The following is a 24126-nucleotide window of genomic DNA, read 5'->3' on the forward strand; positions in this document are numbered from 1 at the left end:
CTGAATGTATAAATGCATTTGTTCAACTCGTCTCCGTTTTTCACATCTTAGAAGAATTCGTTTGTTACTTTATTTCATTATAAAGTTATAAATGTTCATTGGAGAAAATGAACAAATGTAGAAAAATGTAAAGAAAATTCACAATATTTTATCTGAGTTATATAATTATAGATTATCTATTCCGTTTATCCAGGCTTTCAGTCAAATTTTTAAATGAGTTTTTCCCCTTGTCATGAAAGAATCCTTTGGAAGTATTTTTGTATGTAATCGTTTTATTGTATAGTTTATATACTTCGAAAACTCATTTTCCCTCTCAGATATTTAGTTTCTTTCAGTTTTTCTTTGCCATGATAAAAATAATACTAGTGAACAGTTTTATATGTAAATGTTTATTTTTCTCTTTCTTAAGATAAATGTCTAGGAGTAGAATTATAATGGGGTTAAAAATTGTAAGGGCTCATGATCTCTATTGGTTAAATTAGCAAAAGATCTTGAAAATGGGGGACCATTGGTCCTAAGGATTAAGAAGTTAAATCTACATAAGTAAAATTTTAACTTTTTATCCTTTGATGTTTTTATTTTTCTTTTAATTTTGGTTTGCTTATTTTTGTATAAATAAAAGATTCCTTACCTATACTTCTTTGATATGATATATTTAAAATCACAACCTGTCACTTGTTTTCCATAAAATTATATTTGGATCATAATTGCATTTGGTTATAATACTGTAAAGATGAGGGAAGTAGATTACAAAGACTTTTATGTTATTAACTGTTCTTTGGAAGGAAGAGGAGAGGATGATGATAGTTATCTACCCTATTTTTAAATCATTTTTTCTTATATAAATGTAATAAAATGATATGTTGTGTTTATATAGCACATCATTATTTACAAAGGTGTTTTATGGTACAAGTGCCTTGTAAGATAGGTAGGGGAGATATTAAGATCCTCAATTTATAAATGAGGAATCTTTGCAAGATGCAGATTAGCTAAATGCTGTGCCTACAGAGCCCAAAAGCTGGCAAGCTAAAGCTCAAATCTAATATCCTGTTTCTTCTTGCAAGACTTATATTTGTCATTTTACTGACTATAGGATGGGAAATCTGGAAATATTTTTCTCAAGTATTGGGCTCTGACTCTTCTCTTTTTGTCCTTACCCATTTTAGTCGGAACCAACTGTCAACATTGCCAGTACATTTGTGTAATTTACCCTTGAAAGTCTTAATTGCTAGTAATAACAAATTGGTCTCACTTCCAGAAGAAATTGGACATCTCAAACATTTAACAGAACTTGTAAGTTAACATTTTATTTTTTGATTGTCATATATATAGTGCCAAAAAATGTATATACATTTTTAAGAAAGCAAAACTGTAGTAAAATTGTGATACTCAATATATACCGATAACAAAAGATGAATACAAGTCACGTGTGACTTCTGCAATTACAAGAGGTGCTCAAAGTGGTTACCATCAGTGTCCAGACACTTCTGATTATGGTGAACTACTGCTTGAGCAACGTTGACCAATGTGTCCACTTGTAAACATTTTTTTGGTACCCCCGGTATACATAGTTATAGCATACTCTTTTATATGGTAAAGATCTATTATTAACATGTGTTTTTATGTTCTTTTCAAGTATTGATAATGAAGTTTCACTGATTGATCAATACTCCAGTGGTTTGGCCCAGAATTAAGATGGAACTGAAAGTACAGGTCTAACAGGCCCACATGAAGTGGGGAAAGGTCATTAGAATTAGGTTCTAACCAATATTAAGTGATTTCTCTGTTATTAAACTTTTGAGGTATAAATTAATAATGCATTTGAACTTTTAGAATTAAATCTTTTAATAGCATCAATACTCTGATTTTTGGTTTGCCCCTATAGGGAAATGGACACTACAAAGATCAGGCTTATTTTTTTACCTTAACATGGCATCTTTAGAACCTATCTCCTAAAATAATCTATTCTTTACTGCTTTATATTTCTAAGAAGCTTAACCTTCACCTACTAGTCTTTGTTACTCTTGAGTACTTATTTCTGGGCATATAAGACTTTTCTCTTTTAACCACCACAGTAACATTATGGATTGAATACTATAATTATCATCATATTATAGCTGAGAAAACTAGCACTCAGGTTAAGTAATTTGCCCAAGGTTCCATAACTGAAGTAGAATTTGAAGTAGAATTTGGAGTCTACCTTAACTCCAAAGCCCATGTTTCATATTTCTGAAATGGTCAAATACAATTATGTCCATTGAGATTTGGGAGTATAGTTCCATGTAAATTTATTAACAAAGATGAACATCATATAAATGAATACTATACACATATATTCTAATTGGACCTCATTAGCTCACTTTTTTCCCCAGGTAGATTATGAATATAAAAGGTCACATGTAAAAATTCACAAATAAAATCTAGAGTCTAGATAGTAGATTGCTGTTTTGGAGCCAGTTAGATCGAGGAAACAATGTCCAAAATGTATGTTTGTTGGGGTTTCTTCAGAACTTGGGTTAATAACATGAACTAGTAGTAAATTATACTCATTAAAATTCTGATTTTCAAATCATTTAAAATTTCTGTTTCTACTTACTGAATCCTAGATACTTAACAGATAGATACGTCTCATAAAAGGCGCCTTTAGCTTTCTATAAGACGTGACTTGATACCCTCAGTCATACAAACAGCTTGTGGCAGCGTAAGAATTAGTTAGTAATCCTAAAGCTCCTGATTCCACTTGATGGTCTTTCTGCAACATCCTTATTCATTTTTTTAGTGAAAGTAAAGTGCTATCTTTCAACATAAACATTTTCTGAGAGAAATACTATAGATTGCTGTTACCTTCTGGCTCAGGCTCAATTTTCCTAGTCTTTCAACTTCTTTTAAAACACTTTTAACTTTGATGCCTAGAGCACTGGACTAAGAAGTTTAGCTTCTTATTCTACTTAAGTCATTAATTGGTAGGAAAAGTAAAAATAGTGTTTTCTCTAAAAATATTTTGGAATAATTTAAAAATAATATCTGAAGCTTAAGTTTTAGGTTAAGTGCTCTTTTCTAACAGTAAGTCTATTACTATTTTCTTTTTACTCATTGGAGGAATCTTAAGTGTTAATGTAGCATCTTGGCGCTTTCATTAACCTAGGCAGGTTCCTGCTGCCACACATGGATGTACACATTCTGGCTGTTCTCAGCATTACGGAATCCTGGATATATCAATTTTGTAACCTATAATCATTCTGTTCTCAGAACTAGTAGAATTAGAATCAAGCTATTTACCAGAATACCAGAAGGCCTTCCTAATATGTATTGGAATCAGGTTGATCAGATGCTAATAAAGAATTATCTGGTTTTTCTATAGCCTTTTGAGCTATGTGTACTTATTATTTTCTCTTCACTTGAAGTTTGATAAAGAATGATTTGAATCATCTTCAATGCATTTTTATTTTACATTCTTGAACAGTTGAACTGGTATTTTGAAAATGGAGTTGTCTCAAATAATTTTATTATAATTTGTATGTTTTCTTCTAGTTTCATTAGCACAGTATAAAATAAGAATATTGTTCTAAATAGATGTTGTTATACTTTTTTACATTTTACTTTTTCACCAACATATTTAGTATTTGGTTTGATAGTCTAGGCTTCCTACCCACATCTTAAGTCATTTAATTTTAGTTCTGCTCACAAAATATATAATATAGAATTATTAAAAAACCTGTACATTTTTAAAGTTAAATGCTAGTACAAACTATAGAATTATTCTTGGACACAGAATCATAATTTTTTTTTTACAACTAAGAGTGACTGCAGATACAACCTCGTTTTGTAGTTTAAAGCAGGCAAGTTTGTAATATTAGAATAATTCTTTACTTTGTATCTTTTTGAAATAGGATGTAAGCTGCAATGAAATTCAAACAATACCTTCCCAGATAGGTAATTTGGAGGCATTGAGAGACCTTAACATTAGAAGAAATCACTTAGTACGTTTGCCTGTAGGTAAGAAACTGTAAAATAATTGTTTTATTATTATTTGTGTTTTATTTTAAAGATCTCTCAGGCTGATGGGCACAAGACAAAAATGTATAAGAGTTACAGCCAGTTTTTGAGATGTAATGGTTTATTTAATATGTTATCTGTTCTATTCCATTGTGAATTTTAAAAGTTAGACTCTTCAGTGAAAAGTTCGATATTGACCAGTGATTGTATTTTTAGATCTTGTCAACTGATGTAATTGATAACTCAGGGTAGCGTCACTAGAAGTTTCACTGGAAGTTTCAGTGGGACATGGGAGACTTAGAACACATTTTTGATAAGGGGATAGTTTAATACAATGAAAAACATTCCTGAAATTAATACTGACTTAAAAATGGACTTGTCTTGAACTTAATAACTTTATCCTTCACTGGAAGTATTCAAATAGAGGCTAATTAACCATGTGCATGTGATGCCTAGCGTGAATAATGAATGGAGTGAGAGACTGCACTAGGAGACCAGTTAACTTAAGCTGACTATAAGCCCTGGTATATGTATTCAAATGATAAAAATGATTAAACAAATTAAGTATAACTTATCTTTCAAAAATTCAAATTCATAAAAGAAAAAGCTATCAAAGTAAAAATGGGGAGAAATATTATTTTATTAGATCAGAATATATGTTTCTTTAATTTTATTATGGAACAGTTCCCATATATAAATGAGAGCAATGAATCAGCCAGCTACAGTAGTCATCAGCTCATGGCAACTCATCTGTACTCCCACCCACTTTCCCTTACTCTAATTTGAAACAACTTACAGAAATTCATCTGTAAACATTTCAGAATGTAATTCAGAAAGATAATGAATCTTCAGAAAGTGTTTTCATGACAGTGATTCTCTAGGTTCTTTGATTTTGACAAAACACGACTTCTAATGTATAATAAATATTGAATTAGCTAGTGATATTTTTGCTTCATCATAGAATCAAAATGTTTATGTCAATTTGATCTAGTATAATATTTAGTTCTAACATACTAGGGTAGCCTTGATATTTTGGATCCCAAGTAGGCATCTCAGAAAGTGATTTTTCTAGTCCACTTTTATACACTTACTGTAACCACACTACCCAAAATCCTGCATCTCTTTCCTCTCACTCGACTTGTCCAGTAACCTTTACACCTTTTATCTTCAGAGCCTTCCTGATTTTTTCCTGGTCCTGCATTCTACTGCCTCAGGAACGTGAATGAAGGCCTCAGTAGAACTGACCAAAATCATGACGTAGGACCTTGTAACCCCAAATTTTTATCTAGGATCCCGCCTCTACTCAGGACCCACCTACTGCAGCTGATCTCTAAAGGCTTACTAATGTAATAATACTAACTTCCTGTGAAATCGGTCAATGAAAACATTGGGGTTTTGGTAAAAATTTGGGTTTCAGATGACAATTGCAGTCTAATAGTTTTATCATCTAATATACTCCTATATCTTATTTTGAATGCATATTACCAAGAAAATTGTGAAACTGCCAAATATTTTCTTTTTTTCAAATCAGTTTATCTTGTAATCTCAGCATATTCAATTAAACTGAGATGACAGGAAAGCTTTATTCCAATAGCCACACAAGTTAGTATGCAAGTTCATGTTAATTAATTGGTCATCTCTAACATAATTTTGTAGATATTACATCCTTTGTTATATTGCCATTTTTATTTTAAATTAATTTTAATTTTTATCAAATAATATATCATTCAAAAAGTCAAATAGTATTGAAAAGCTTAAAATGAATAATAGCATTTCCCTGCCTCAACCATTTCCTACTCCCCCACCCCAATATTCATTGGCCAGAAGCATCTACCTTCAATTCTTTTGACTCTTTCTACTGGTATTTGCTGACATATTTCTAATGATGTGCTTTTATAGTTGTTGCCGGATTTAACAAATTTGACACTCGTGTCAGCTTCCTGTTATAGTAGATGAGGTTTAACCTCCTTACATTATTACCATCATACCTTTACTTCCCTCCTGGCATCTTTCCAGTGTAGTTTTATCACAACTTTTGATTAAATCGTTAATTGTTTACATTATTATGACTATATAAATATTGTTCCCTGCCAATTCAAGTGATGTACTCTGATTTCATTGTCTTTCTTGTATATCTTGTTTTTGTTGTTTTTTAAGAGTTAATAACTCCTTTTTTTTTTTTTGCTTATTTTTTTCATGTTTCTATGGCTAATTCCTCTTTCTTTTTCCAGCAGCCTTATTAGTCAAACCATTAGATTATGTATTATCTTTTATTCCCTGCATATTTCCCTCCTTCAGCCTCTTCCAGTCTGGGCTGGTGATTCTGTTACTGCTGCCCAGCTTTCTTCTGTATTAAATACTCTTATTCCTGGACTCCATGTTTTCCTCTTTCTTGCTTTTTTTAATTTTTTTATTTTGGCTTTATTGAGATATAATTGACAAGTAATTCCTTTATCTTTCTTTACACTCTTGTTTTGCTGGAGGGTATCTTCTAGTAGTTTCCTGAGAACATGTCATGGGAAAACATTTTTTTGAGACTTTACTTGAAAATAAATATCTTTATTCTATGCTCACCCTTGATTAATAATTTGGTTATAGATTCTAGGTTGAAAATAATTTTCAGATCTTTTTTTCACTTTTAGCTTTCAGTGTTAAAAATTAGTGGTTGAAAATGTGATGCTATTCCTAATTACATTGCATTGCTTGTGACCCATTTTTTCTCTCTGGAAGATTTTAAGGTCTTCCCTTTTTTTTTTAACTGCTTTGACATTTTATAATGATGTGCCATAATTTGAGTTGTTTTAATTCATAATACTAGATACTTGGTGGGCCTCTTTCCAAACCAGAGATTCACATCTTTCATTCTGGAAAATTCTTATATTTCTTTTTGATAATTTCCTGTTTTCTGGTTTCTCTGTTCTCTCTTTCTGAATTATTTTGAATTGGATATTGAACCTCTTTAATTGATGCTTTGATTTTTCTTATCCTTTTTGTAGTTCATTTCTTTGTCATTTTGGTTTACCATGTGGTGAACAGTTCCAACCACATATGTTCTAACCATTATTCTGAAGTTTCAGTTTCTGCCATCATATTTTTCATTTCTCAGAATGCTTATTATTCTGTGATTTTTATAAAACATTCCTTTTTTGTTTCGATAATTCAGTATCTTATTTCTCTGAAATTAGAGATATTAGTTCTAGTTTTTCAAAGTTTTCTAGTAGTTCCTATATGTTACTTCTTTCTTCTGAGTTCCTCATTTCAATTGGTTTGTGTGTTTTGATTTCCATCTTACATGTTGAAGGCTTTTCCAAATGTCTGTGGATCATAAACTATCAGTATAGAGCTGATTAGAAGTTCCAAGCATACTGGGCAGCAATTGTATCATGATAATTAAGCAGCAAGCTGGTCATTTAGGGAGGGGGGGAAGACTCCATGAGTATCTAAAGGCCTTTTATATGGGACTGTATAGTTTCTCCGGAGAATGATGTTTCATTTCTTCTACATTGTTGTGTATATTCCTAACTACTGACATTCAAGAACTGGGGATGGAGTGGGGTGGGGTAGGAAAGTGCTGAGGTCTTGCCATTAAGTATGTAGGCTTTCACTTAAATCTTCCATTTTCAACTGACAACTCATCCTGACTTTCCATTATGCCTGGTGTCACTGAATTCAGAGCCTTTCAGTTCAGTTGCACTAGAGAATAATTTGTTGACATCTGTGGTGATTGGAGAGCGGTAGTGCCCTAGCTGTGTGAGTGGGGGTTGGGAACCTATGCATCTCTAACTTGTTCTTTATATAGATTTACATATAACCCCTTTGTATCCCCATCTTTCTATGGTATCAGTCCTCCGACTTTCTGAAGTTCTGTGTGGGATCAAACAGCTAGCTTTTCATTAGTAATCCCATCTGTAAGCAACTAGATTTCATTTTGCAACACTTTGCTATATCACTTAATCACTAAGAAAGAATGGAGGTAAATACTTAATGTTAAATCCACTATATTTAACTAGAAGCTCCTATAAAAATTGTCTAGTTCTGAAATGTCATTAATTGTTCATCTTATCTCCCTGCAGAGCTGGCAGAGTTGCCTTTGATACGGTTAGACTTCTCCTGCAATAAAATTACAGCAATCCCTGTTTGTTATCGGAACCTCAGGCACCTACAGATGATCACCCTAGATAACAACCCACTGCAGTCTCCTCCTGCACAGGTAAACCGTAGTTGATTTGAAGTATGTTACGAACTTTTTTGACAAAGGATGAAATTTTAAACTTAAGTTACATGTATTTATCTTTTTGTTGGAAATTAAGTTCTTTTAAAATAAATTCACACACATATGTATTCTTTAGAAGCTTTGAATAAATGAGGTGGAAGGTGGGTACTGTTTCCAGAAGTGTTTTTCCTTTCATTAAACTGACATTTTTTTTTTTAAGATGTGGGATTCTTCCTTAAAGTTTTTTCTAATAAAATTTGAGTTAATTTCTTTTTAGTAAAACTTGAATGTAGACTATGTAAATGCTAGAGACAAGTAAAAATACTTAGCTTTCAGAACTAGAGATTATCAGTGCATTTCTTCTGACCATTGTTTTTGTACCTTCCTGTTTTCTAAAATCTTAAGTTCTTCATTTAGTTAGTTTGGTCATTTGTTTATCAGTGACTGAAATGAAACTATTTAATAATAAAGTAATTATAAGGTAGTGTTATATATAGACTTTAGACATCCAACAATATAAAAATTTTTTATCAGCCTGTCTTTCACTGTAGCTTTTTTTACCCTACAATCAATTGACGGTATTTACAGGCCTCTGTATGGCAACTATAAAACTTTATGAGTAAACTTCATAACTATAGAAGGGTCTCATAATCCTGAAGAATTTATGTTTTGACTTTGTCAACAGGTAGCAAAAGAAACATACTATATAGCTTAATATTTAATTATTTCCTCTTTTCTCTCTTATAGAAAGTACCATTGAAAACATAATTGTACATGATTGTTGCATTCCTAAAAGCAAAAGTTGCTAATATAATCCATGGGGGAGTAATGCTTTAAATCCCTGACTATGCCTAACTAATTAGTGTGATGCATTTACTTGGTATTCTGTTTGTAATCATAAATTATTTTTTATGTTACTGAAACTTGCTAGTGACTAGAAAACAAAACTTATATTTGTATCACTTGAACACCTAAAATAACAATATAATTTGTTATGAGTATTAGATTTTTAATATTACTATATATACTTGATAGGAATGCCTTCTATTTTTAATATACATTAAGTAAATAGCTGATTGTGATTTTAAAAAAGGGATACATATATTTCAGATGAGTAATAATTTGGTTGAATTTATTTGTTACTTGATTTAGATATGCATAAAAGGCAAAATCCACATATTTAAATACCTGAACATACATGCTTGTAAGATTGCTCCAGATCTGCCAGATTATGATAGGAGACCTTTGGGTTTTGGCTCCTGGTGAGTATGTTCTGTTCTTTTATCTGTCGTATTCTATCTTACAGAGAATCAAATACACTGCACCCTGATATCTGCCTGAGTGTTTAAAGGGAAATAACCTATTTTGACACTGTTTTTCTCCGAATGCTTATATTAAGTCAAAGTTGATTACATAGATGTGACAAAGTGTAGTTCTAAATTAGGATTTCTGAACTTCAGCACTGTTGATATTTTGGACCAGGTAATTAATTCTTTGTTGTAAGGAGCTGTCCTCTACATTGGAAGATGGTTTCTGTAGCATTTGCCCAGTATGACAAACAAAAATGTCTCCAGACATTGCCAAATATCCCCTGGAGCACCCCCAGCTGAAAACCTCTGGTTGGAGTGACTTGAATACTAACCTTGACTCTGCTATTAAAACTAGCTCTGTGACTTAAGGCAAGTCACTCATACTTCCGGGGCTTCATTTTTCCCATAGGGAATGAAGAGGTTGGATTTGATGACCATTAATGTCACCTCAAAATCTTTTAATTTGTAAACCCCTCAGCTACATAACACCTGACTTATAAGGTCATCTACTTGGCATTCCCAACCATCTGGAACATAAGTAGCAGGAATTAAATTCAAAAGGCCTTTAAACAGACAAAACAGACGTCTCAGTGAAGGTGCAATAATTCTCAAACTTTACCAATTCTCAAACTTTATCAATAAAATAATTGACAAGGTATAAAAACTATCTCACTTTCACATAGAGTTTTTTGTTTCTTCTGTTTTTAGTTCATATAAAGTTTTCACTTTATGTGAAAGGCATGTGATTAGAAATATAACCTTATTTTACAAAAATTAAGTGACTTCTTTGAGCTAACAGTTGGTAAGTAGTAAAACTGGTACCTTATCTGTGAAATCCAAGTGCGTTGCTCTTTCCCTGTACCTTAAGTTCTAATTCATTGTGACAGTATGACATAATAATTTTTTTAAAGTTATGTACATGAACTATGTAAGAATATATGGAATACAAAATTCAATGCCAGAAGAACACTTTTAAATTTGTATCAGTGAAAGTTGTTTTGCAACCTAGGCAGCCTTATTAAATAAAATGCTAATAGACCGTTTTTTAAAAATAGACTTTATCATGTTTTAGATTTCTAATTAAGCTAACTTTTAAAAGTATGTTTAAGAACAAGCAAAAACTAAAGCTATAAAACTTTTAGAAGAAAATAGAGAAGAATATCTTTGTGACTTGAGACAGGCAATGATTTCTGAGGACACAAAGCAATAAATGTTAAAAAAGAAATGATAAATTAGATTGCATCAAAATTTAAAAAATAAATAAAAATAAAAATAAAAGCATCTATCATGAAAAGAAAGTATTAAGAAAATGAATGGCAAACCACAGACTGGAAGAAAATATTTGCCACATATGTATGACAAGGACTTATAGCCAGACTATCTAAAGACTACCTGCAATTTAATGGTTAAAAAGATAAACAACCCAATTATGGACAAAAAGACTTGAATAGACACTTCACAAAGAAAGATATAAAAATGACCAATAAGCACACAAAAAAAGTGCTCAACATCATTAATCATCATGGAAACACAAATTAAGTCACAATGAGATACCACTACATACCCACTAGAATGACTAAAATTAAAGTGACAACACTAAATGTTAGGATGTGGAGAAATCAGTGCTATCATACTTTGCTTATAGAAATGGAAAAATGGGGCATCGCTTTAGCAAATTTACAAATAATAAAATTCATTCATTTTAAGTACGCAGTTCAGTGAATTTTGGTAAATGGATACAGTCATGAAACTTCCAACACAATCAAGATACATAATATTTCCATCACCCTCATTCCCATTTATATAAGTCCTTTCTCCCTACCATCAGCCCCAGGAGACCACAGATCTTTCTGTCAGTATAGTTTTGCCTTTTCTAGAATTTCATATAAATGAATCAAAACATTATGCAGTGTTTTATGTCTGGCTTCTTTTACTTAGCAAAATATTTTCAGGATTATTGATGTTACATTTACAAGGGGCAAAAGATTTAAACATATTACGAAAGAGGATGGTGACCAAAAAGCACTTAGACTGACAGTACAAATCGCAACTGGAACTCAAATACATTATTGATGGGAATGCAAAATGATACAGCATTCCCACCAGACTGGCATTTTTTTATTTAAGAACAGATTGTCAGTTTTTATTTAAAAGTTAAACCTATACTTATTCATCCATTCCACTCCAAAGTATTAAAAACATCAAGATTTTCACTGACATGATGCTGAGCAAAAAAAGAGTACATATGATTCCATTTTTATGAGTTCTAGAATAACTAAAACTAATTGTATTACTTTTCTATTGCTGTTATAACAAATTACCAAAATCTTAGAGGCTTAAACAGCACAAATGTACGTATTATCTTACAGTTCTCTGTGTCAGAAGTCTAAATCTTGGTCTCATCAGGATGCTGGCAGAGCTGCATTCTTTTCTGTGGGCTCTCAGTAGGAAGCATTTCCTTGCCTTTTTTAACTTCTAAAGGCCATTTGCATTCCTTGGCCCTTGGTCCCCTTCCTCCATCTTCAAGCCAGCATTGCATTGCACTGACTGCTTCTTCTATCTCCCTCTTCAACTTTTAAGGACCCTTGTGATTATATTGAGCCCATTCAGATAATTCAAGATAATCTCCCTATTGTAAGGTCTACTGTTTAGCAACCTTATTTCTCTCTGCAACCCTAATTCTCCTTTGCCATGTAAAGTAACATATTTACAGGTTCCAGGAATAAGGTCTTGGACATCTTTGGGGACCATTCTTCTGCCTTCCACACTAATGTAAGGTGAAAAAAATCAGAATGGTGGTTGTCTCTGAGGAGCACACAGTGGTGGGGTGAGGAAAATTGGGAAGAGATGTGTGGGAATTTTCTGCCAAAGTAGAAATATCCCATATGATAGAGGTATATGTTACAAAGATTATTTGTCAGAATTGCACAGCTAAGATGTGTACATTTCAATGTATGTGAATTCTACCTTAAAGAGCACTATTAAAAATAAACAATTGAAGGGGGCATTTGGGATTGGGTGGAGGAATAGATGAAATAAGAATGCAGAATGTTGATATCCTGTTTCCCTGAAAATAAGACCTAGCCGGACAATCAGCTCTCATGCGTCTTTTGGAGCAAAAATTAATATAATACCCAGTATATAATATATTATAATATAAGCCTGGGTCTTATGTTAACTTTTGCTCCAAAAGACGCATGAGAGCTGATTGTCTGGCTAGGTCTTATTTTCGGGGAACACGGTATTTTTGAAGCTATTAATGAGTACCTGGGAGGTCATTATACTATTCTGTTTACTCTTTTAATTTGGAATTTTTCATATTAAAAATTTAAAGAATGCCAATTTAGCTCTATGTAGTTAAGTTCCTAAATGCCATGAAAATGTTTATTAGTAAAATTGCATCTTGATTTATTTAAAATGTTAATTTTTAAAACATGAAACTTTGCAGTAACATCTAAGGTCTCTTTTCGGCAGCCACGAAGAACTGTACTCAGGTCGCCCTTATGGAGCTCTCGATTCAGGTTTCAACAGTGTGGACAGTGGTGATAAGAGATGGTCAGGGAATGAAGTAAGTATTTCTTTTATTCTTCATGTTATAACTCCTGATTAAGAGGGAAATGATGAAAATGGGAAGTCTTAATTGGATTCAATTTCTCATTATATAAAATATAAAAAAGTCAAGGGAGGGAAAAATCCACAGTCATAGCATCCAAAAATGGAATTATGTTTCTTTACCATCTTTTTACTGTGTTTGTTTTACGTATTTGTTACCTCATTGTCTTGTATAAATAGTTTTGTATCCTGGAAAGCCAAACAGGAACTGAGCCAGTTACAACTGAAGCCTGAAATTTGAGTTGTTGTTGTTTTTTTCATTAAAATTTTTGGGGAGACAATGGTCAACCGAACTACATAGGTTTCAAGTGTACAATTCTATATTACATCATCTATATATCACATTATGTGTTTACCACCTAGAGTCAGTTCTCTTTTCATCACCATGTATTTGACCTCCTTTACCCTGTTCTACCATCCCCCCTCCTCCCTTACCCTCTGGTAACCACTAAACTATTGTCTGTGTCCATGAGTTTTTGTTTCTTCACTTGTTGGTTTCGTTCCTTTGTTGTTTTCAGTTTTATATACCACATATCAGTGAAATCATACAGTTCTCCACTTTTTCTGTCTCACTTATTTTGCTTAGCATAATAATCTCAAGATCCATCCATGTTGTTGCAAATGACAGTATTTCGTCTTTTCTTATGGCAGAGTAGTATTCCATTGCGTATATATACCACATCTTCTTTATCAAATCATCTATTGAAGGACACTTCGGTTGTTTCCATGTCTTGGCCACTGTAAATAATGCTGCAATGAACATCTGAGTACATATATCTTTACAGATAAATGTTTTCAGATTTTTTTGGGTAGATACCCAGGAGAGGGATTGCTGGGTCATGTGGTAATTCTATTCTTTTGTGAGGAACCTCCATACTGTTTTCCATAGTAGCTATACCAATTTACATTCTTACCAACAGTGTATGTGGGTTCCTTTTACTCCACAGCCTCTCCAACACTTGTTATTACTTGTCTTGTTGATGATAGCCATTCTGACTGGGGTGAGGTGATATCTCATTGTGGTTTTGATTTGCATTTCCCTAATAGCTAGTGAAGTTGAACATTTTTTCATGTATCTGTTGGCCATTCGTATGTCTTGTTGGGAGGGGCTGGGTAATCTTGAGCAGAAGTGGTAAAAGGGTGAGAAAATAGGACTATAGACTGATGGGTAATGAGATGGGAACCTTAGTGAAGAATAGTCGCATGTTCAAGATAAACAACTTTCTTAGCTAATTATATCATTTTTCTCTTTCATTTAATTACTAGTATTATGTTTTTCTTTAAAATTACTAAGGTATAATATTTTAGCTGTAAATTAGGTTAAGTGATTAAATAAACTTTTATTAGCAAGACCTACCATTTATAACATTGTTTCATTGGGAGTCTAAAGCAAATTAATTTTAGACAACAGCCGATTTGTAATTTGTAATTGCTTGTGTATTTATGTGTGAATGGGTGTGTACATATTTTTGGCTGTATCCATACAGATACATGTAGACATGTATCTATCTATATGTAGATACTGTAAATCCATGTACATATGTATATTTATAGAGTCCTATATACCTTTCTAGTTCTTTTTTTAAATTGTGGCCAAATACACATAACATAAAACTTACTATTTTAACCATTTTTAAGTGTATATTTCAGTGGCGTTAAGCACATTGACATTGTTGAGAACCTGTCACCATGATGCATCTCCAGAACTTTTTTGCTATTTCTTCTTAAATATAAATTGTAATGGTTTTATATTGTTTCCATGCTTTAAATACTCTGTAGTCTAAAATTTGGAATGATGATTTTTAGTGTTCCTGCTATTTTTTTAAGCCTACAGATGAATTTTCAGATCTGCCTCTTCGAGTAGCAGAAATTACTAAAGAACAAAGACTACGAAGGGAAAACCAGTACCAGGAGAATCGCAGCAGTTTAGTAGTAACAAATGGTGGAGGTAAGCGTAATTCCTGATGACATCTAAAGTCTTGATAATTACTCTGACTTTTTTATGTGGTTTTTTTCACACCCACTTCTTTTATTTGTGTATCTATAGCTTCTTCAACTCTTCTTTTAAAGATTTCCTCTTCTCATTTAATTGGGAAAAAATATTTTCTATTGGTATTAAATTTTAATTTTTGCAGGCTTGCAGTTAAAATACAGTACTTCTCTCTTTTTATTTTGGGAGGAGACTTTGTTAAAGACTGTTTACTTGGGGTAGATCTTTGTTAATTTTGATTTAACCACGATCTTCTTTTGAAGTACTGTTCTCCTTTTTAAAGATTCTCTTTGTAGTCATTTGACCTCTTTCAGTAATTCAGTGCACTTTTTGATTACCTTTACTTTCATCTGGAATTGTACTCTTCAGGGACATCTGAATATGAGTTTTCCTTATTCTGATATTTTAAAATTTGTGCTTTAAATTAAATTGTTTTTTAATTTTAAAATTGTTTTTATAATTCATTAACAGACAGAGCTCTGCTTCCTTGTGCTTCCGAGGCAGACTCTTGACTTTCTTCATTCTGTTCAATATTGCTTTAGTGTGAATTACCAAATCCTAATTTTTGAATTTTGAAGGCCAATATATAAGGGAGAAATGACTTTCATTTTCCAGAAATCTGTTATATTTGAGAAGAACTTTCATCTCTGAATGATAATTTCCATTATGTGGTTTGCTATCTGTTTTTCCTTACCATCTTATATTCTTTTTTTACTCCTGTCACTTATCATTTAATTCATATTTCAGTAGTTTTCTTTTTAATCTTGCTTGCATATGAGATATCTTTCTCATTGGCTTATTTCAGACTTAAAATAATGTCTGTATCTGTGCTGTCCAGTGTGGTAGGCACTAGCCATATTTGGTTATTGAGCATTTGAAATGGGGCTTTTCTGAATGAAGATGTACTATAAGTGTAAAATGCACATCAGATTTTGAAGCCTTTGCATGAAAATAAAAGAATATAAAATGTTAATACTTCATATTGATTATATATAGTAATGATAGTGTTTTAGATATATTGGACAAAGTAAAATATATTAAAATTAATGTCACTATTTTTATGTGGGTTTTTTTTAATGTGGCTATTAGATAATTTAAAATTACATATGTGGTTCACTTTTGTGGCTTACATTTTATTTCTCTTGGATAGTGTTTGTCTAGATAGTATGAAAAAGTGATGTTGCTTTTTTGGGAAGTAGTCATAAAATAAACCATTGATTTACTTATACAAATTGTAGCACATTAAACAAAATGTGTTTATGTATCTGGTTTCTAATGTGGGTATAGAGTTATAACCTTTTCATCCTTTTGCCTATTAAGATAATTCTTATAAACTAAAAATTTATTTTTATATTAACTGTAATCATGGAATTGTTTAGAAAAAATTGCATCAGAAAACTAAATTGAGAAGTAGACTCCTCCAAATTCACTCTTCCCAGCAAGGGCATTTTTTAGGTTGTCTATAGACCATCATATAATAATGGCTGCGGTTTAATCCGTTTCTGGAGAAACCATCTCAGTAGCAAGGTTTTTTTTCCAGTGTCCCATTTTAACCGGCTTTTAAAGATGGCTACTTTTTAAACTTAAAAATAATGGGGTCCTCCTAAACTTATTAGAAGAAGTAATGATGTGGCTATATCTTAATTATACGCTTCTCCTCACCTCAAAGTATTTTGAGAAAAAAAAATTCCTCAAATGATTCGTCCACAAACTGCTGCAAATATCTACTATGCTGACCTCTAGAAAATAATTTTCTAAATAGAAAAGCTTTGTTCTAGTTATGGACAGCAGTTACAGGAAGGGAAACAGTAGTCAGTGTCTATTTTTTTATCTCCAGGTTCACTTTCCTCCTGCCTTTTCTCTTTTCTTTTGAGTTGTGTTAGGTTTTCTGTTTTTCACCTCTTCAAAGAGATAAGATTAAGCACCAAACCTAAAACATGGGGGAAAAGCTTAAAAGAAGTTGTAACTTTCGGTGTTTAAAAATTATCTTCTTTTTGTCTCACAAACCCAAACTGTCTTATTTAAAACAGTAAAGAGATATCCAAAGAAAAAAAAGAAACATTAGAGGTCTGTATTGCAATAATTACCTTCAATTACTGTATTCTTTAGTGAATAAGGACTAACATTTTTCTGGAGCCTATTTTTGTGAGTGGCCAGGGACTAAATAATAAAGGCTTACATAATATAAACTTCTCATTCTTTCCACTTTCAGAATAGAACATGTTAGGGAAGAGGAAAGAATGCAGTTTATTAATGTCTTTTATTGGCTGTCTAATTTGAATGTTTTTTTTCTGGGGTGTGTGTGTGTGTGTGTGTGTGTGTGTGTGGACAGTGGAACATGATCTGGATCAGATTGACTACATTGACAGCTGTACTGCAGAGGAAGAAGACGATGAGGTGAGACAGCCCAAGGGTCTGGACTCAGACAGCCTCAGTTCACAGTTTATGGCATATATTGAACAACGGCGAATCTCTCATGAGGTAGTACATACATTTACGCCTAAATATGTTGCTATCCCCTAGTAAAAACAGTTCATGATAATATAAAGTTCTTTCATATCAGTGATTTGTTGGTTTAGGCCTAATTTTTATTATGTTCGTTACTGAATTTTTCAGATTTATTCCTTAAAAATCAGACAGTAGTCTCAAGTAGGCTTTAGGTTTGTTTTTCAAATAAAAAGACAGATTCTAGAATCTTGTAAAAGGAATTAAAGGAGTACTGAGTATCCTATGCCTTTGAAGAAAATGCAATGGAATATGATGCTTTCCATTGTTGTTCTTATTGCTTTTTTCAGTGTTACCAACTGGTAAATCATAGTTTGAGCAGTAATTAAAAATTGAACCAAACTGATGACTTTGGAGCAACATGCAAACTTAACCATAGAATTTTTATAATGAGCTTAATTATATTGGAGCTTTTATGCTCAGTTACACAGAACTTAAATTGTTTGCCACTAAAATTCTTGGGTGTCTCTTATAGTGGAACACTGAGTTGCCTTATAAAACAAACGAGCATGCAGTGCACTGCAGAGTCTCGGCCAGTTCCCCAAGGGCCGTAAGTAGCAATAGCGTTCTTCAGTATATCTAGACAGCGCAATAAAATGGCCTCGCTTTAGTGTGTTCATGTCTGGAGTTGGTCCCAGGCTCTGAGCAGGGGTTATTTGAAAAACACATGGAGCCTTTTTAGAGAATGATGAACTAGAGAATGATCACTTCAAGTAGGACATGTTACGGAGTAATATTATGCTTCCTTTAAAAAATCCTTTGGTTTTCCTACCTGAAGGATTTTGAACACAGTATTTTTTGTTGGTGTTCAGAAGACACTGTTGTATTTAAAGTTGGATAAAGTTTATAAATCAAAGTCCTGCAGCCAGAGTTAGCAATGTGTACCAGGTGATTAATGAAACCACTTATGGTTCAGGCTATACTATCCCTGCTAGAGCAAGTACTTTGCAGTAAAGTTAAAATTAACAATATACACTATAATCTTAAAGGGTATCTTTTTCTTTCCTTGTGGTCTTTTTCTTTGATTGTTTTATGGTTAATTAGGCTGTATAAATGAGATATTTTTCCCAAAAGTGAACATGCGTATTATACTACTGGTGAAAAATCATAGTATTATTTCTTTAATCTATTGTATTTGCTAGTTTGTAATATGTTTTTAAATTCCTGTTACTTATTGTGTATTGTAGTCTTTATGTCATAAGGCTCCATATGAATTCTGTGTCATAAGGCTTTCTAAAATTTAGCATCTATAAAAATATGCTGAAGCAGTATTTTAGATGGTTTAGTAACTAGTGAAGTTTTTTTTAAATATTTTTGAATACTATCTGAAAATGGGTTGGTAAAAAACTAATCTATTTGAGATTTTAAATACTGCTACTGTTTAATTTTATAATACCTCTCACATTATATAGAAGCATTATGATAAAATAGGATATGACTTACATTTATAGAATATGACTTATATTGCTTTAAAAAATTAAACCAATGTCACATTTATTTTGTAGTGAAAGTTTCCTGTGCCTCTTGCAATAATTTTAGATAATTGCAGTATTGTAAAAACCAGGGTGATAAGTCACTGATGTTAACATAGTAGGAGAGATTTTTGTTTATTTAAAAATGCATATTCACTGAAATTAGAATAATTACTCTCTCATCTGGATTCTAGAATTGTGTCTCATTTTATATGCTCTCAGCCCAGACTTTAAGGGAGTCACCTTTATCCCTTTGGAGTAACTCACCAAAGCAGATTTTATAGTTACCGTGTTTCCCTGAAAATAAGACCTAGCCGGGCAATCGGCTCCAATGCGTCTTTTGGAGCAAAAATTAATATAAGACCAGGTTTTGTATTATATTATATTATATTATATTATATTATATTATATTATATTATATTATATTTATTATATTATATTATATTATATTTATTATATTATATTATATTATATTTTATATTATATTATATTATATTATACCCAACCCGGTCTTACATTATATTTAAGTAAGACTGGGTCTTATATTAATTTTTGCTCCAAAAGATGCATTAGAGCTGATTGTCTGGCTAGGTCTTATTTTTGGGGAAACACGGTATATGTGATGTACCTATTTCTGGCAGATAGACTATAAATAGTTTTACATTTGATTTTTTAGATATCCTTTTTGGTAACTTGTTCTTTCCTTTCAAGAATACCCATTTTGATAATTATTTTGGGTGTTGAAATAAGATTATATTGCTTCTATGGATTCTCATTTGACAAAATACATGCTGTGAAGACCTGTAAGCCTCTACCTTTGATTTATAATTTCATTTTTCAATATGTGGTCCATATCACTTAAGTCAGTTTATTTTCCTCCATAATGTTTTTTTGAAATAACCTTTACCCTTTAGTTTATAAATAAATTAAATTGCCAGTATTTCTCTTTCAATTAATGTCATTTTACGATAAAAATAAATTACTTTTTGCTTTGTCTTAATATTCCATCAACATCCTCAGTTCTGTATGTATGACTAACATAAGTAACAATTTGTGGTGGTGAAGAAATAAAGCAATGAAATCTATGAACTCCCTATTACTAGAAATATTCAGGAGAAGCTGAGCAAAAGTCAGAGTAGGGTAGGTAGAAATTTCTGTTCCAGATGAAAATTTGTTACTAGATGACCTCTAAGATCCTTTCCAACTCTAACATCTTATCATTCAGTCACTATAATTTATACAGTACAGTGAGAAGGAAAACTACATTTTTGAAAATAAAATAAACATGTTTGGATTATGAATAGTTTTGTGTTTACCAAAGCAGTAAGATAACCCATAGTTCTTTAAACAAAAATTGACATTTGAAGATTCTGTTAAAATGTTTTTTAGTGTAATATACATTTTTCTAAATGCTAAGTTGAATGTGAACTGTGTAATCACAGTGTTCTCGATACATATGTTAAATTGAATTGATTTATTTGTGCTTTTTTGGTATAGGGTTCACCAATAAAGCCAGTACCCTTGAGGGAGTTTCAAAAAACAGAAGACGCAAGAAGATACTCACATCAAAACAGGTTTGAAAAACCAGTTCTATTCATTTGTTTCTGTCTTAACTCAGTAATAATAATAAGAGCATGAAATGATTTTGTTTTGTGTAGTTCAATGTATAATGAAGATGTTTAGATACTGTGTGTTTTAATACTATGTATTTAGAGTTGAGTGGTAATGTGCTTTTGTGCTTGTGTAATAGCAAATACAAATAAAATTGATATATTGATTCTAAATTCAGATCACCTAAATCATTACCTGTACAATTATTTGATTTGAAGACTCTTAATAACAATGAGATTTTTATGGTGATGTATCTGGATTTATGCTTAAAGAGAGCTAAATGAATTTCAGGAATCCTGAAATGTTTTTATACTTAAACTTTTTATTGGATAACACAGAGATAAACAGAAACAGCAATATGCATCCTCAGTCCTATTTCATTTGATAGGACCTTTTCTCTACACTAATACCTCACAGAGTATTTCTAAAATCAGGTTGACCTTTTCTAGTATTGCTTCTTGTTCTTGAATTCCAAAAAGTTTCTTACCATAAACTGTATCACAATAGTTGAAAAATTCCTAGTCTTTGGTCTTCGCTTCCTCTGTTTTTATGAAGTCTTAGAGCAGTAGACTTAACCTGCCCATTCTTAAACAACAGTAAATTTACCATGTAGATAGTGTCATACATAGTTCCTTACTTATACTTGACAGGACATTAAAGTTGTTTAGGGGACTGAGATATAGATGGATAAAGAAAATGGGTAGAATAATTAAAGAAAGAAGCTCATAACTTGGCCTTTTATAATTTTATCAGTTCATAGGGATTTAAATTTCATATCTTTGAAATTTATCACAAAATGGCTTTTTAGTTGCCATGTGTACTTATACTGAAGGTGCGGTCTTCTGAGACTCCAGTTTCATGCAGGGATTTCCTATTATATTTCCTCACTTTGGGTGGACCTAGGCTCTATCTCCTGTCCTTCTTACTTCCTGTTTCTATCATATGAGTATGTAAAGCTCAACGTCTCTAGGATCTAGTAGAAACCCTCAAGGTGAAAGCCAGCTTTTTTGCTCAGTTATATATTAGTTTTCTGAGGCTTCTATTAACAAATTAACACAAATTCAGCAGTTAAAAAAACCCATTTATTATATCACAGTTCTGTTGGATAGAGGTCTGGAAAGGCATGCGTTGGTTCTCTGCTGAGAGTCCGAGACGCAGGGCCGAAGCCAAGGTGTTGACTGGCCTAGATTCTTAATCAGGAGATCCTGGGGGAGAATCCACTTCCAGGCTTTATACAGTTGTTGGCAGAATTCAGTTCCATGCAGTTATAGACTGAGGTCCCCGTTACCTTGTTGGCTATCATCATCTGGGAGTCATTTTCAGCTTCTAGAGTTCACCCACATTCTTTGGTTTGTGACTACCTCCATTTCAAGCCAGCAACAGTGGGCCGAGTCCTTCCCATATTTTGAATTTCTCTGATTTCCTTTTCTGCTGCACCTCACAAACTCTCTTGCCTCCCTATTCTTTTAAGGGCTTGTGTGATTATATTAGGCCCACCTGAGTAATCTATATTTTTAAGGTCAACCAATTAGTAACCTTAACTTCATCAGCAAAGTCCTTTAACATAGGTAGTGTACTCATTGGAGTAACACTAGGGGTGGAGATCAAAGGGGCCAAAAGTGTGCCTGTCAAACCTTAATCCAGAGTCCCTGTTTTCACTCTTTTTTAGAATCACTCTTTTTTTCCATGGCACTTCAGCAGTGCATTTTAAAAGATTTTATTCAACATTTTAGTTGTTTCCATTGGAAGAGTCATTCAGAGTGTCTGATCTACTACAGTGCTTAGGAACTGAAGCCACGATTACAGTCGTCCCTCAGTATCCCTGGGGGATTGGTTCCAGGACCACTGTGGCTACTTCGCAAGTCTTAGTCAGTTCTCTGTATCCCCGGGTTCCACATCCGCAGATTCAACCACCCGCAGATTGACAATGCTGGTTGAATCCTGACATGCAGAACCCTAGGATACAGAAGGCTGACTGTACTTATTAATACTTTTAATTGGGTGGTTCACATCACTAGACCTTAATAAAGCCTTTGGATAAGAACTTCGTACTTTATTCCAATAACTAGTTAAGCTCTAAGGTAAATACATTTAAACAACACAAGTTTAAACTTCGTAAGTCCTCTTATATGGGGACTTTTTTCAGTAAATACCTGTACTGGTTTTGATCCGCGATTGGGAGGCCGTGGATGCGGAGGGCCGACTGCACGCATTCATCTGTGCCGTTTTATACCAGGGACTTGAGTATCTAAGGATTTTGGGATCCGCGGGGGACCTGGAACCAATTTCCCAAGGATACTGAGGGACAAATAAGTTTTTGAGGAGTCAAAAGTTATACTTGGGTTTTGGACTGTGTGAGGGGACGGGTGACCAGTGCCCCTAATCTCCAAACTGTTCAAAAGTCGTTTGTTTAGTTAAATATTTGCTAAGTATCTTCTATGTGCCAGTTACTTTTCTGGGTATTGGGGAACAGCCATGAACTTAAAAGTTCCTGTCTTCCTAGAGCTTACATTCAAATGGAATCATGAATTTAGAACCTAGAAAAACAAAATCAGCTAAAAATGATTGGCAACTGTCTGGCTGCCAAGACTTGCCTATAACTCGAATAATAAGTTAACCAAAAAAATCACCCACCTACAAAGTCTCAAAGGAATTGAGTTCATTGAACAAACTGCTACTTAACGTTAGTCATTTCTGAAAAGAAAGTTGCTTACTTCTTTTTTTTTCTACTACTTCTCCTCCCGTCCCCTCACCCCCCATGTGCATTGCCACCTACCCCTTCTACACATGCACATAGACCAGCTGCCTGGGGTATAATAAAGGTAGGGGGATACATTAAATTAAAAGTATTATGATAAATTGATAAGTATTTTCTAGTTATTTGCCAAGATGGATTAAATAAATGTACAGTTAAAACTAACAATAATTATCATTTATTTTTTATATCATTTTTTAAAAATGGCTTGCTTATAATCCGAGTGGTATTTTAGTTCTGGAGAGATGGCAGTATCAGACTTGGTCTTGCAAACTTCATTAATTTCTGTTAGAAGCAATATAGAACTAAAAATCACTTGGGTAACACCTGGAAGATTTTAGTTTCATAGTAAGATAGACAAAACTAGAAAAGCTACTCATGTTAAATGTGATTTTACAAACAAAGAAAAACAGAGGGGCAGTTCATAGTCTGCCTTACAGAGATAAAGTTCTGATTTACTCAGTTTAAGTAACTTTAGGATTTCAAAGAGATGCTTATAGTTACCTGCATTTTTGTTTCAATATTCCATGCTCTTGGGACAGTGCCACTGCCATTCATTCAAACTATATTTCACGAGCACTGCAGTGGTTCTGGCTGCGTGCTAGGTCCGTGGGGTCATAGAGTTAACCTTTTAGTGGATGTAGACAAATATATATAACAAA

The 24126-nt window shown here is 32.8% G+C and overlaps 1 protein-coding gene across 16 annotated transcripts in view; it reads left to right on the forward strand.

Moving 5' to 3' along the window:
• LRCH3 (leucine rich repeats and calponin homology domain containing 3) overlaps positions 1–24126 on the forward strand; it is a 102535-nt gene that overhangs the window by 46428 nt on the left and 31981 nt on the right. For 14 of the 16 annotated variants that reach the window (XM_019723651.2, XM_019723654.2, XM_074330426.1 and 11 more), the window contains exons 3-10: positions 1167–1293; positions 3891–3996; positions 8070–8206; positions 9362–9471; positions 12994–13087; positions 14959–15079; positions 17454–17602; positions 20596–20672. In XM_019723651.2, the coding sequence (XP_019579210.2) occupies positions 1167–1293; positions 3891–3996; positions 8070–8206; positions 9362–9471; positions 12994–13087; positions 14959–15079; positions 17454–17602; positions 20596–20672 (921 nt within the window). The remainder of the gene's footprint in view (positions 1–1166; positions 1294–3890; positions 3997–8069; positions 8207–9361; positions 9472–12993; positions 13088–14958; positions 15080–17453; positions 17603–20595; positions 20673–24126) is intronic. The other 2 variants (XM_019723655.2, XM_074330500.1) reach the window with 1 other exon arrangement.

The sequence above is a fragment of the Rhinolophus sinicus genome, linkage group LG01, assembly GCF_036562045.2.
Source record: "Rhinolophus sinicus isolate RSC01 linkage group LG01, ASM3656204v1, whole genome shotgun sequence".
Taxonomy (NCBI): domain Eukaryota; kingdom Metazoa; phylum Chordata; class Mammalia; order Chiroptera; family Rhinolophidae; genus Rhinolophus; species Rhinolophus sinicus.